This window comes from Bos mutus, chromosome 4 (assembly GCF_027580195.1).
Source record: "Bos mutus isolate GX-2022 chromosome 4, NWIPB_WYAK_1.1, whole genome shotgun sequence".
Taxonomy (NCBI): Eukaryota; Metazoa; Chordata; class Mammalia; order Artiodactyla; family Bovidae; genus Bos; species Bos mutus.
Genome location: NC_091620.1, coordinates 40,294 through 55,999, shown reverse-complemented (window position 1 = coordinate 55,999; position 15,706 = coordinate 40,294). Strand labels below are relative to the sequence as shown.

At 42.3% G+C, this 15,706-nt stretch overlaps 1 protein-coding gene across 1 annotated transcript in view; it reads right to left on the bottom strand.

Moving 5' to 3' along the window:
• The window catches only part of LOC102281688 (GTPase IMAP family member 7-like), a 32,425-nt gene extending 20,600 nt beyond the window's left edge, over positions 1–11,825 (bottom strand). Inside the window, 1 exon segment of the mRNA XM_070368748.1 lies at positions 11,752–11,825. Coding sequence (XP_070224849.1) covers positions 11,752–11,756 — 5 coding nt within the window. The 5' untranslated portion in view covers positions 11,757–11,825.
• Positions 11,826–15,706: the final 3,881 nt, after the last annotated feature.

The following is a 15,706-nucleotide window of genomic DNA, read 5'->3' as shown; positions in this document are numbered from 1 at the left end:
AGCAATAAATGCTGGAGAGGGTGTGGAGAAAAGGGAACCCTCTCACACTGTTGGTGGGAATGCAAACTAGTACAGCCACTATGGAGAACAGTGTGGAGATTCCTTAAAAAACTGGAAATAGAACTGCCTTATGATCCCGCAATCCCACTGCTGGGCATACACACTGAGGAAACCAGAAGGGAAAGAGACACGTATACCCCAATGTTCATTGCAGCACTGTTTATAATAGCCAGGACATGGAAGCAACTTAGATGCCCATCAGCAGATAAATGGATAAGAAAGCAGTGGTACATATACACAATGGAGTATTACTCAGCCATTAAAAAGAATACATTTGAATCAGTTCTAATGAGATGGATGAAACTGGAGCCTATTATACAGAGTGAAGTAAGCCAGAAAGAAAAACACCAATACAGTATACTAACGCATATATATGGAATTTAGAAAGATGGTAACAATAATCCTGTGTACGAGACAGCGAAAGAGACACTGATGTATAGATCAGTTTTATGGACTCTGTGGGAGAGGGAGAGGGTGGGGAGATTTGGGAGAATGGCATTGAAATATGTATAATATCATGTATGAAATGAGTCGCCAGTCCAGGTTTGATGCACGATACTGGATGCTTGGGGCTGGTGCACTGGGACGACCCAGAGTGAGGGTATGGGGAGGGAGGAGGGAGGAGGATTCAGGATGGGGAACACAGATATACCTGTGGCGGATTCATTTCGATATTTGGCAAAACTAACACAATGTTGTAAAGTTAAAAAAAAAAAAAGAAGTCAAATTAGATTGGCCGAGTAAAAGACCAATGGTTTGTGGGGGCAGGGCCCAAAAAGTCTGGTAGGTATTCTAGAAGTGACTGCTTGAGGGTAAAGGAGAAAAGTATTTAGGGCTGGTATATCAATGGCAGCACTGCTGGATGGTGAGGGTTTGAGGGAAAAGATGGAATTTGCCCCTGGTTTTTGTTGAAGGGGACCTGGGGCGGGGCGGGGGGGAGGGGGTGGTCCCCTGCTTGGAGTTTCTTGGAATAGGTTTCCCTTCAATATTAAATTTAGATTTACAATCTTTGGCCCAATGCATTTCTCTACGGCATCGAAGGCAGATTCTTGGATGTTTTTTTATTAGCCTTTTTAGGGCAGTCTCTTTTTAAATGGTTTTTATCCCCATATGTAAAATATCCTTTATTTCCCTTTTTAAAGGTAGCAGCCATTGTTTCAGCTAGCTTTGCATCTTTTGAGTTTCTGATCCTAGATTGTGACAAGCCTTCAAATAATCAATAATAGTCCCAGTCTCATGAATTGGAAAGATACCTTTTTGACATTTCTGATTTGTATAAGCAAGTAATTTCTCTAGCTGTTTTTTGGTTTCTTCTCTGATTACAGTATGGAAAAATCAGCATAATTTTCATTAGGTCCTTGTAATATTTTAGTGTAGCTACCTGTGGACTCTTCTTGAGTAATTTGATCCCAAGCTTCAAGGGCCACTGTTTTTAATTCTTCATGTAACAAGGGAGGGCATTGTATTTGAGCTTCTATGGTATCAAATTGTTTGGCACCAGTTAACATTTCAAAGGTAATTTGGTTTTGGGGAGTGCCAGCTCGAGCATTCTTGTTAGCATGATCTCTGGCTATATCATGAAACCACATTGTCCACTGAAGATATTCTCCTGGTTTAAGGAGAGCTTTTATTAGAATTCACCAATCATAGGGAATAAAGTTTCCAATAGAAAATGCCACAGCATTTAGAAGCTCTTTAATAAAAGGCGAATGTGGGCCATACATAGTTACAGCCTTTTTCATTTGTTGCATGAAAAAAAAATTAATACCTTCATATTGAGGTATTATGTGCTCTTGAGCATTAGGATTTCTTAAAACTGGAAAGGCAAAGAAACCACTGGCTTCAGAGACTTGTGATTGCAAAGCCAGTAATTCAGAGAGCCTCTATTGTGGAGGAGAGCGAGTAAGTGCCGATTTTTTGCAAATATGAGTCTGTGCTAAGGACTTATCATTATTATCTAAAAAAGTATTGCCAGTTTTGATGTCAAAAAGTATCTCAGGAGAGTCATTGTTAGAATCATTAGGTTCTAGCAAAGGAGAGACTTTTGGAGTTGCGTCTATTGGGAGAGGAGGAGCATTTGGAGTAGCCGGGGTAGGATTAGTAGGAAATTTTTGAAATATTTTATGTTGTTTTAATTGGGCCTTTTGTAAAGTTTTATTATTTAATTTATATTCATGTAATAAGTGTTCTGTAGTTGTTGAATATTGGGAGGGCTAGAATTTACTTTGAAGTGGCAGAACTACAGCTTTAATGAGAGACCATGCTGCTGCTACTGCTGCTAAGTCGCTTCAGTCATGTCCGACTCTGTGCGACCCCATAGATGGCAGCCCACCAGGCTCCCCCCGTCCCTGGGATTCTCCAGGCAAGAACACTAGAGTGGGTTGCCATTTCCTTCTCCAATGCAAGAAAGTGAAAAGTGAAAGTGAAGTCGCTCAGTCGTGTCCGACTCTTCACGATCCCATGGACTGCAGCCTGCCAGGCTCCTCCGTCCATGTGATTTTCCAGGCACGAGTACTGGAGTGGGGTGCCATCGCCTTCTCCAGATGAGAGACCATAGGGGCCAGAAATCAATTGGAATATTTTCTCCTTGCCCGGCGGCTCATTCAACATTGTCTTTGACCCGATGCCAGATTTCTAAATCAAAACTGCCTTTATCAGGGAATCAAGGATTACATTTAACCACTGTTTGAAAGCAAGCCTCTATTCATTGGCATGAAACCAAAAGTCCCTGAGCTTAAATAAATGGTGAGATAAAGTACAGAAATGATGGGGCTTTCCAGCCGTTTGACCCGTGTCTTAGTACTTATTGACCTCAATATGTCCTGACCTCAATAGGCCCTGAGTCACTCCGTCTGAAATGCCACGTATACCAGAGTCCCTGTTCTGGTTGCCACTTGTTGGGGCCGACCGGAACCTGGTGGTCTGGAGTCAATGATAAGAAAGTGAAAGGGAGAGCTGGAGGAGGGGGTGGAGAAAGACAGAGAGAGAGAGAGAGAGAGAGAGAAAGAAAGACACACGGGGACCCAAGCTCTGATGGAGCAAATGTGCTTTAATGATCTTTCTCTGAGTATATATAGGCTGTTATACAAGAAATTTCTTTCAACAATGATAAAGATGAGAAAACCAAATGTACAGCAACCATTACCAAGGGAACAAGGGATTAATAATGGTCACAAGGTCAGAAGACAAACCATATCTCAAGAAAGAGGATTGAGACTAAGCAGTTTTGTTGTAAGGAGAATGTTTACTGAAGGAGACTCAAACCTGTCTCATCCTATGACCTCAGCCCTGAGAACTGCGTGCAGCTCTACTCCTTTCTGGCAGCAGAAACTAATAAGGAACAGAGGATTTATGAGAAACAGCATGTAAGAATCCTCCTGTTAAACATTCCCTGACATTGCACCACTGTTTGAAAACTCAAAAGACCAAAAACGTATCAACTGCCCATTATTAGGGACCTGATGGAATTAACTAAAGTATAGTCACACAGTGCAGTACTAGTCAATTGTAAAAAGGAATGAAGTATATCTCTATATCCCAGTATGGACACATCTCCAGAATATATCATTAAGAAAAAAAAGCAAAGTGAAGAAAATAATGTACAATTTACTAGCATTTCTCTAACGAGGAGGAATAAGACCTACATATAGAAAATGTAGTATACGTGTTTTTCATTCATCTGTAAAAGCAATGGAAGAATAATCTGAAAACTAAACAAACAATAAGTTACTTATATGGGGATGGGAAAAAGAGGAAGGCAGGGACAGGGATAGATGCTGGGAACTAGACTTGTTGGGATATACTTACATTTCACAGATTTGATCTTGAAAATAAAAAGTGAAAGGCTCTCAGTCATGTCTGACTCTTTGCGACCCCATGGACTTTGTCCATGGAATTCTCCAGGCCAGAATACTGGAGTGGGTAGCCTTTCCCTTCTCTAGGGGATCTTCCCAACCCAGGAATCAAAACCAGGTCTCCCACATTGCAGGCAGATTCTTTACCAGCTGAGCCGATCTTAAAGCCATATAAATAGTTTACACAACTATACAGCAAAAGTTGTATTTCAGAATACCAGTAAAAATCAAAGGAAACAAATGAGCCTAATTGTATTTTGTGTTATGAATGAACCACACAAAAGACTGTTCCAAGAGACTTGACAATGCAGTCATTTCTTTGTCCATCCCCAGTGGGATATATTTAACTTCCCCCAGTATTCTCCCTCCAGAAAAACCTGCAAAAAATTATTTTCAGGAATCCTATTCTTGGTTGTGTGTGTTTGTATAGTTTTGAACTTCATTGAAAAAGCATAAAAACGAGCCCAGTAGCAATGAACACCCTTAATGCCAGATTTAAGTCTTCAAATACCATTTACCCCCCCAAAAAATAGTTGATTTACAATCAACTATACTGCAATATAAAATAGAAACTAAATTTTAAAAAAGAGAGATTAGGACTAGGTGGCCTCTATTTGCCTTCCAGCTCTAAAAACCTGCCTTGGGAACACATTTCTTCTTAAGAGAAATGTCTGGGTTATCAAGTGTACTCAATGTCTATCCCAACAACAACTGGATGGAAGGTGTAGTATTCAGCAAGTTTGTCATGTTAAAATGAGATGCGTGGATATTATGCTAACAAACACCATTACTCCCCTCTCTACCCTCCACCACTCCCGCTCTGGCAGCATCCTCTCAGTGGAGTTGCTTGCACAGCACGTGGTCCCTTCTCAGGCCAGAATCCACGCCCTCTCCAACTCCAGGTATCCTACTGCCCCTACAGCTCTGTGCTCTGGAGCCTCTTCTCAGCCAGGCTCACCTGCTTTAAGGACTTAATGAGCTGTCAAGTTTCCTTCAGAGCAGCTGTTTCAACCCCTGCTTTTGCTTAAACTGCTGCACCTCTGAGACCTCAGAGCCAGGAAGCAAATTGGGTGGGGCTAGTGAAGACCCTTTTTAAAAAAAGAGACAGAAATATTGCCCACAAGTGGCGCTTAGGTTTGCCAAGTTGGAAGCTTTTTCTCCATGTGCCTGCAGTCACATCAAAATTTCCAAAATTATACTTATTGTTTGGGGTTATAGTAAATGACCTAAATCTTGCCCAGAAAACCAGACAGTGTCTGATCATCTCTCCTGGGAGCTGTGAGAGACCACAGGGTGCTTCAGGGAAGAAGCTTGCTGTATACTGGGGATACTCCATGTTCTGTTGGGTGGAAAGTAGAACTTGTAAGTGATGAACCTGACCATTTAGCTGAAGTGATTTCCAAGCAAAGTGTGGAAGGTGCAGCCTGGTTCCTCCTTCTGCTTACAGTGAAATGCAAGAGAAAAGAGGTTGCAGTGATGCGTCTAGAAGCTGAGGATTGCCGGCAACCCCAGAAGCCGGAAGAGGCCAGAAAGGATCTGAGAGCCTTCAGAGAGCACGGTTCTGCCACCATCTTGAGTTTGAACTAGAACTGTGAGGCAGTAAATGTCTTGCTTTCAAGCTCCATAGTTTGTAGTGATCTGTTGGAGCAGCTCTAGGAATCTAATCTATCACCTTTCTCTTTGCTCTGCCTTTGTTTTGTTCCTCTTACTGACCCACACATTCCCCTCCCACTTTACAGGGTCCGACGGTACACGGTTACTAGATTGTGTCCTTCTTCATTCCCTACCTACACCTCTGGCCAGGATGGGCCATCCATGGAAGTCTCAGTGACGACAGAGTTGTGGCTTTCTCAGGAGAGTTTAGCTTCCAAATTCTCAGGAGAATCTGTCTTGTTCAACAGTTTAAACAAGAAATTGACTGAAAAAAGTGTATAACCTAAAAGCTGAGAATTAATTTTATTTGAGAATTTGGCCCAGGAGGCAACTGCCAGGGTCCAACCCCAGTGGATCTAGGGAATTCGAAGCGGGGACGGCGTCGGCGAGGATCAGGAAACAACTGCTTAATTAAACTTTAATTAAGGATATAAAGAGTAATAGAATAAGGATAGCTCAGTGAGGAAATTCAGTGGAGAAAAGAGGCTGAATAATTCAGCCAGAAGGTGAGAGAAAGAACGACATGGGGAGACCAAGTTTTGGTGAACAAGGCCCGCACTTTATTTTCCAAAGTAGTTTTTATACCTTAAGTTATGCATAGAAGATAATGGGGGAAGGGGTAGAGTTATGCAGTAAGCCAGGCTTTCTTCCTGCAAACTTATCATATGCAAAAGTTTAGGTGATTTGCATCATCTTCTGGCCTGGAGGCCTGTTAACATTTTAAGACCCTTTCTTCAGAAAACTTATTTTTCTCTAAAGGTGATTAGTCAAGCACCACCCTCCAAAAGCATTAGATAAAGTTGCATTCCTACAGAGCAAAGGTGTGGTGGGCTATAACAAGAAAAAGAATTAACTCAAGGGTCCCAGGTTACAAACATTAAAGCTACTATTTACACCAGTTATATTAATCAATACACTGCCAGGGACACAGCAGGTAAGGGATATGGAGACTTAGCAGCAAACATTGGCCCAACAAGTGAAAAACCCTTCACCAATACAATTTCTAATCAATCTTTTAACTGCTCAAAGGAATCTGTATTTAGACAGTTTAGAACATCTCATGCCTCTCACAGTTGGGAGGCTCTGAGCAATCACATGTGGCCGGAAAAACCTCTTCAGGCAGCCTAGAGGATTTCCAAAGGAGTTTGTAGGTTGAAACACTGTCACACCCAGGAATTATTAACTGGAGCTGTAAGCTAACTCTTTTTTCAGAGAGAGGTAGTGGGAGACAGGCCCCCATAAAGTCTGAGGTGTAGGTGAAAGCACAAAGCAGAAAGTAGGCAGACTCTGGTTTTGGGGGTAGATGCTCGAGAATTTCCAGGGAGACTCCTGAGGCTTGATCCCACCTTTGAGTATGCCAAGCCTCCTTCCTCATGACCTTTGCCACGGGCGGAGCTCGCTCCCCACAGGCAACCTCTCGGATAGCTCTGAGAGTCCACTCCCAAGAGACAAGGGAAGAGTCATTATGTATAGGATTTTGCAACAAACATCAGGTGGTCAGAAATATCAAAAGACTATGGTAAATTACAGATAATCAGATATTTCCAGTTAGTGAATTTAGTAGTTTTCTATGTAGGAAAGGTGCAAGAATGGGGCTCTTTGATTCCTTTGATGTACACTGAGCTATCTGGGGCCAGTATCTGGTGCTTTCACATCGAGTGCCCTCAGGGTGCTCCATGGGGTTGACTGCAGTGGCTGAGGGCACCACAGCAGGCAGCAGATTTATTTCCATTCAGAGGCCCCTCCTTGGGAGAAAAACTTGCTCCTGGGAAGAAAAGCTATGACAAACCTAGACAGTGTATTAAAAAGCAGAGACTTTGAGGACAAAGGTCTGTATAGTCAAAGATATGGTTTTTCCAGTAGTCATGTATGGATGTGAGAGTTGGACTATAAAGAAGGCTGAGTGCTGAAGAATTGAAGCTTTTGAACTGTGGAGCTGGAGATGACTCTTGAGAGCCCCTTGGACATCAAGGAGATTCAATCAGGCAATCCTCAAGGAAATCAATCCTGAATATTCATTGAAAGGACTGATGCTGAAGCAGACACTCCAATATTTTGGCCACCTGATGTGAAGTGGTGACTCATTGGAAAAGACCCTGATGCTGGGAAAGATTGAAGGCAGGAGAGGGGACGACAGAGGATGGGATAGTTGGGTGGCATCATCGACTCAATGGACATGGGAGTTTGAGCAAACTCTGAGAGATGGTGAAGGACAGGGAAGCCTGCTGTGATGCAGTCCATGGTGTCACAAAGAGTTGGACACGATTGAGTGACTGAACAACAAAGACAACAGCAACAACGAGAACATATACCCACACTTCCACTGGCAGGAATTGGGAACCCTGGTCTGCTTACCCACACTGCTTCTCAGGATTGGTGGTTATAGTTATAAACCTCCAGCAGTGGTGAAGAGAACAGTGGTCGTAAAAGGGAGGCTACATGAAGGGGACTGTTCTTGGTGCCCTTGGCTTCAGGGGCCTTGGGGTAAGAGACCACTTCTAGTCCAGGCCTTCTCATCCCAGTGTTCCTGAGTCTCAGCAGTCATGAGAGCGATGGATGGTTACAGACAGTTATAGATATCAGCTTTATTTACCACTTGTTTCCAACAGTAAGAAAATAAGAAACAAGGAAATGTGTTTTTCTCCCACATTTTTCTATTACTCTCAGAAAAGACACAATTCCCTTCCTATTTGCCTAGAAAGGTTTCTTAGTCCCATACCTCCAAAACCCATATTTACTTTGATAACCCCTCAGTTCTTAGCCATTCCATGATCCTGATGGTGGAAGAAGAGGCCATTATTAGACACTAAAAAGGAATGCACCATGGTAGTATGATCATTTCAGAAACACTAGGGTGGCCCAACATGAAGAAATTGATTCTTACAACCATTCTAGTTATAGATTAAGAAGAAAACTAACTAGGTGCAGAAGAGTCATTTGGCCAAATTCAACACTGATTCATGTTTAAGGCAGTTTACAAAATTTACATTAGATACTTCTTTAGCATGTCTTTACATAAATATAAATTTAAAACATTTTTGTCATCACTTTTTTTTCATGCAACTAATAGAGTTGATTATAAAGTTCATTTGAATGAAGAAAATAGAAAATGTAGCCTTGACAGTCAAGAAAAGTCATCAATGAAGGAAGACCAGAAAGACCAGAAGCTTTACCAGATAGTAGAACATTATCATTTCTATAATTAAAACAGTCTGGTGCATGAATAGATAGAACAGTGAAACACAAACAAAATTCAGAAATAGACTAAATTGATCACACTATACTCATTTATATTCAGTTCAGTTATATTATGCTATATTTGTATTCACTAAAGCAGCATCTTACATGAGCGGGAAAAAAGGTGGACTAATAAGAAAATTGTGGAAAATTCTGAAAGAGATGGGAATATCAGACCACCTGATCTGCCTCTTGAGAAACCTATATGCAGGTCAGGAAGCAACAGTTAGAACTGGACATGGAAAAACAGACTGGTTCCAAATAGGAAAAGGAGTACATCAAGTCTGTATATTGTCACCCTGTTGATTTAACTTATCTGCAGAGTACATCATGAGAAACACTGGACTGGAAGAAGCACAAGCTGGAATCAAGATTGCCAGCAGAAATATCAATAACCTCAGCTATGCAGATGACACCACCCTTATGGCAGAAAGTGAAGAGGAACTCAACAGCCTCTTGATGAAAGTGAAAGAGGAGAGTGAAAAAGTTGGCTTAGAGCTCAACATTCAGAAAACTAAGATCATGGCATCTGGTCCCAACACTTCATGGGAAATAGATGGGGAAACAGTGGAAACAGTGTCAGACTTTATTTTTGGGGGCTCAAAAATCACTGCAGATGGTGACTGCAGCCATGAAATTAAAAGACACCCCTTGGAAGGAAAGTTATGACCAACCTAGATAGCATATTGAAAAGCAGAGATATTACTTTGCCAACAAAGGTCCATCTAGTCAAGGCTATGGTTTTTCCTGTGGTCACATATGGATGTGAGAGTTGGACTGTGAAGAAAACTGAGCACTGAAGAATTGATGCTTTGAACTGTGGTGTTGGAGAAGACTCTTGAGAGTCCCTTGGACTTCAAGGAGATCCAACCAGTCCATTCTAAAGGAGATCAGTCCTGGGTGGTCATTGGAAGGACTGGTGCTAAACCGAAACTCCAATACTTTGGCCACCTGATGCGAAGAGTTGACTCATTGGAAAAGACCTTGACGCTGGGAGGGATTGGGGGCAGGAGAAGAAGGGGACGACAGAGGATGGGATGGCTGGATGGCACCACTGGCTCGATGGACATGAGTTTGAGTGAACTGTGGGAGTTGGTGATGGACAGGGAGGCCTGGCATACTGTGATTCATGGGGTTGCCAAGAGTCAGACACGACTGAAATGAACTGAACTGAAAAAGCAATATTGAAATAATGATATAGAAAAAGATAAAACTCCATCCATTTCCTGATGCCATTCAAATTCCAAATAAATCAGAAATTTAAACGTAAAAAAAATAATCCATATAAATAACAGAAGAAGCATAGGTAAATCTTTGTAATGTGAGGAGGGGGGAAAATATGTCCAAGATTTGAAAAAGAGTAAGGAAAGAGAATATCAATTTGATTACATAAAAATCAAGAAGATAATGTGATGCAAAAATAATGCACAATATATAAAGTACACACAATTCAAACCTGTGTTATTCAAGAGATAATTGTGTCTCACTCCCTCAAAAGACCTGCAGGGAAGCTAATTTTATTATCAGAATTGTTTAAATGAAGAAACTGATGTGGCTTAAGAATTCTGAGACACTCGCCCACAGTCATGGTGCTAATTGGTATTGAGCAGAGAGAGATCCAATTCAAAGTCTGTCTGACTACCATGGTTACTCTTAACCACTGCATACTCCAGCCTCTTCTAGGTTCCTTCTCTGTTTCATCATTTTATAGATTACATCAGATCAGAGGTAGATCGGGGAAAATAGTTCACTCTCTTTGCCAAATGGTGAACAGGTAGCAGAATTCTAACAGGTAGAATTAGAGAAGGCAAGGGGAGGGTTTCACAAATATTGTTTCTTTAGAATAGCTAACCCTGTCCACAAAGCACCTGCTCCTCAACTTATCTGTCATCTTCCTAGGGACACAACTTCTCTCTGTTAAGTATTGAAAAGAATTCAAACTGAGTTCTAGGTTTCCTCTGCCATAAATAACCTGCGTAATCCATTGTCTCATGAATTCACCAAGGTCTCATGGAGTCACCAGGCTCTCAGGGATTCTATTTCCATAAAATCAACAAGGACTTACTGTAAAGCATGTTGCATATTGAACTCTACTCAATACTCTACTGCTGCTACATCTCTTCAGTCGTGTCTGACTCTGTGCGACCCCATAGATGGCAGCCCACCAGGCTCCCCAACCCTGGATTTCTCCAGGCAAGAATACTGGAGACGATTGCCATTTCCTTCTCCACTCAATACTCTGTAATAACCTATATGGCGAAGAATCTGAAAAAGAATGGGTATATGTATATGTATAACTAAGTCGCTTACCTGTACACAAGAAACTAATACATTAAAAATAAATGGTACTGCAATATAAAATTAAATTTAACAAGGGATTTAGACTGAATGGCCTAAATTGCCTTGTAGTTCTAAAGACCTGCCTTGAAGACACTAAGAGAAAACTCTGGGTTATCAAGTGGTACTAAATGTCTGTCCCAACAGCAACTGGATGGAAGATGCCTGCATGTATTTTGAGTGGTGTTTGACTCTTTGTGATCCCATGGACTACAGCCTCCCAGGCTCCATTGCTCATGGGATTTCCCAGGCAAGAATAACTGGAGTGGGTTGCCATTTCCTCATCCAGGGGATCTTCCCAACCCAGGGACTCCTGCATCTCCTGCATTGCAGGTGGATTCTTTACCGCTGAGCCTCTGGGGATTCCTGGAGGAAAGTTGCAATATTAAGCAAAACGTTGTCTTGTTAAAATGAGACGCATGGACAATGTGTTAACAGACATCCTTACTCCCCTCCCTACCACCATCTCCCCCACTCTGGCATCATCTCCTGACTTGTTTGCACAGCACCTGGTCCCTTCTCAGGCCAGAATCCACACCCTCCCCAGACTCCCCTACCCTACTGTCCCTGCAGCTCTGTCTCCCTGGGATCTGTTCTCAGCCAGGCTCACCTCATTTAAGGACTTGATGGGCTGTCTGGTTTCCTCCAGAGAAACTGTTTGAGCCCCTGATTTTGCTCTAACTGCTGCACCTCTGAGACCTCGGAGTCAGGAAGCAGATTGGGTGGGGACAGTGAAGAAACTGTTTTAAAGAGACAGAAATGTTGCCCTATAATATGGTGGGTGCTTCAGTTTTGTGAAGTGGAAAGCTTTTTCTTCATGTGCTTGATATAGCACCAAAATTTCTTAAATTATATTCATTGTTTGGAGTTATCATGTTAGATCCAAAAGACCCTTGTTAAATGACCTAAATCTTGTCCAGAAAGTCAGACTCAGTGTCTGATCATCTCTCCTGGGAGCTGGAAGAGACCACAGGGCCCTTCAGGGAAGAAGGAAGTCAGACACGTGGCTTGCTGGATCCTGGGGATACTGCCTGTTCTACTATTGGGTGGAAAGTAGATGATTTAGCTGAAGAGATTTCTAAGCAAAGTGTGGAAGGTGCAGCCTGGTTCCTCCTTCTGCTTATAGTGAAATGCAAGAGGAAAGCGGTTGCAGTGATATGTCTAGAAGCTGAGGGTTGCCAGCAACCCCAGAAGCCCGGAAGAGACCAGGAAGGACCTGAGAGCCTTCAGAGAGCACGGCTCTGTCAACATTTCGAGTTTGAACTCCCAAACTATTACCAAATAAATGTCCCTGCTTTTAGTTTGTAGTAATCTGATAGAGAAGTTCTAGGAATCTAATCGATCACCACTCTCTTTTCCTCTACCTTTCCTCCTGCCTGCTTTTTGTTTCTCTTACTGACCCACATATTCTCCTCCTGCTTTACAGGGTCTGACTGGTGTAAGATTACTATAATGTGTCCTTCCCCATTCCTTACCCACACATCTGGCCAGGATGGGCCATGGAAGGCTTAGTGATTCGAGAAGTTGTGGTTTTCTCAGGAGAGTTTAGCTTTCAAATTCTCAGGAGAATTTAGCTTTTGTCAACAGTTCTTACAACAAATCTACTGGGAAAAGTGCACAACCTAAAAGTTGAGAATAATATTTTATTTGATGGACTTCCTGAGGACTTCGGTCCAGGAGGAAGCCTCTCAGGTAGCTCTGAGGGACTGCTCCCAAGACTCAAAGGAAGAGCCAGGATGTGTAGGATTTTGCAACAAAAACCAGGTGGTCAGGAACATCAAAAGATTACTGTTAATTAAAGAAAACCAGACATCTCAACTTAATGAATTTAGTGCTTTTCTATGTAGTGGATTCAATATGCCAGCAAATTTGGAAAAATCAGTAGTGCCCCAGGACTGGAAAAGGTCAGTTTTCATTCCAATCCCAAAGAAAGGCAATGCCAAGGAATGCTCAAACTACTGCACGATTGCCCTCATTTAACACTGTAGTAAAGTAAAGCTCAAAATTCTCCAAGCCAGGCTTCAGCAATACGTGAACCATGAACTTCCAGACGTTCAAGCTGGTTTTAGAAAAGGCAGAGGAACCAGAGATCAAATTGCCAACATCCGCTGGATCATGGAAAAAGCAAGAGAGTTCCAGAAAAACATCTATTTCTGCTTTATTGACTATGCCAAAGCCTTTGACTGTGTGGATCACAATCAACTGTGGAAAATTCTGAAAGAGATGGGAATACCAGACCACCTGATCTGCCTCTTGAGAAACCTGTATGCCAGTCAGGAAGCAACAGTTAGAACTGGACATGGAACAACAGACTGGTTCCAAATAGGAAAAGGAGTACGTCAAGGCTGTATATTGTCACTGTGGTTATTTAACTTATATGCAGAGTACATCATGAAAAATGCTGGGCTGGATGAAGCACAAGCTGGAATCAAGATTGCCAGGAGAAATATCAATAACCTCAGATATGCAAATGACACCACCTTTATGGCAGAAAGTGAAGAGGAACTAAAGAGCCTCTTGATGAAGGTGAAAGAGGAGAGTGAAAAAGTTGGCTTAAAGCTCAACATTCAGAAAACGAAGATCATGGCATCTGGTCCCATCACTTCATGGCAAATGGATGGGGAAACAGTGGAAACAGTGGCAGACTTTATTATTTAGGGTTCCAAAATCACTGCAGATGGTGACTGCAGCTATGAAATTGAAAGACGTTTGCTCCTTGGAAGGAAAGTCATGACCAACCTAGAGAGCATATTAAAAAGCAGAGACATTGCTTTGCCAACAAAGGTCCGTCTCACCAAGGCTATGGTTTTTCCAATACTCATGTATGGATGTGAGAGTTGGACTATAAAGAAAGCTGAGCACTGAAGAATTGATGCTTTTGAACTGTGGTGTTGGAGAAGACTCTTGAGAGTCCCTTGGACTGCAAGGAGATCCAACCAGTCCATCCTAAAGGAGATCAGTCCTGAATGTTCATTGGAGGGACTGATGCTGAAGCTGAAACTCCAATACTTTGGCCACCTGATGTGAAGAGCTGACTCATTTGAAAAGACCCTGATGCTGGGAGGGATTAGGGACAGGAGGAGAAGGGGACGACAGAGGATGAGATGGTTGGATCGCATCACTGATTCAATGGACATGAGTTTGCGTAAACTCTGGGAGTTGGTGATGGACAGGGAGGCCTGTTTGTTGCAATCCATGGGGTCACAAAGAGTTGAACATGACTGAGCGACTGAAGTGAACTGAACTGATGGAGTGTTAATGGGCTTCCCCGGTGGCTCAGATGGTAAAGTATCTGCCTGTAATGCATGAAACCCAGGTTCTATCCCTTGGTCTGGGAGTTCCCTTGGAGAAATGAATGGCAACCCAGTCCAGTATTCTTGCCTAGAGAATCTCATGGACAGAGGAGGCTGGCAGGCTATAGTCCATGGGATCAACTGAGCGACTAACACTTATGGAATGGAATTTACTCTAATATTTTGGCCTCAGCCAATGAGAATGAACTCCCAGAGTCTCCACTGGTAGGAATCATGCACCTTGGCCTGCTTACCAACATTGCTTCTCATATGTTGGTTGTTTATAGTTCTAAACCTCCGGTAGAGGTACAGAGAACAGAGGTCCTAAAAGGGCAACCACCATGTGCAGACAATTTCTTGGGTTCTTGGATTTATGGGCCTGGGCTGAGGAACCACTGTTAGTCCTGGCCCTCTTCTCCCAGTGTTCCTTAGTCCCAAGGGTCATCAGAGCTTTGGATGGTTATAGACAGTTACAGATACCAGCTGTATTTACTGCTTGGCTCCAACAGCCAAAAAAGCAAGAAGCAAGGAAATAGGTTTTTCTTTCACATTTTCCTGTTACTCTCAGGAAATCCACAGTTCCCTTCCTTATTTATCTACCTAGGTTTCTTAGTCCCACGCCTCCAAAATTCACAATGTTTACTTTGGTATCGCCTGGATTCTTAGCCATTCCCTGATCCTACTAATGGAAGAAAAGGCTGATTAGGAGAACAGGAACTGGGAAAAGAGTTCAGAGGCTGCAGTAAATCATCTGACAGCATTTGATGACTCGCCCTCTTTCTGGGATTTATCATTTAGTTTGCACAATTTCTGTCATTATTTTTATTTCTTTTTGGTTTCAATTTCACAGCTTTTGTTGCTTCACTTCAATCCTTCCCTAAAGAGAATGTTCTTCAGTGCTTTCTTACTGAAGATGGATGCTATAAATAAAGTTTTAACAAGGGGTGCAGGAACAACTGCAATGGACATCTCAGTATATCACACCACAAATTTTAATTTCATGGCTGCAGTCACCATCTGCAGTGATTTTGGAGCTCAAGAAAATGAAGTCTGTCACTGTTTCCATTGTTTCCCCATCTATTTGCCATGAAGTGATGGGACCAGATGCCATAATCTTCATTTTTTGAATGTTGAGTTTTAAGCCAGCTTTTTCAATTTCCTCTTTCACCCTCACCAAGGGGTTCTTTAGTTCCTCTTCACTGTCTGCCATAAGAGTGGTATCATCTGTATATTTGAGGTTATTGATATTTCTCCCAGTGATCTTGATTCCAG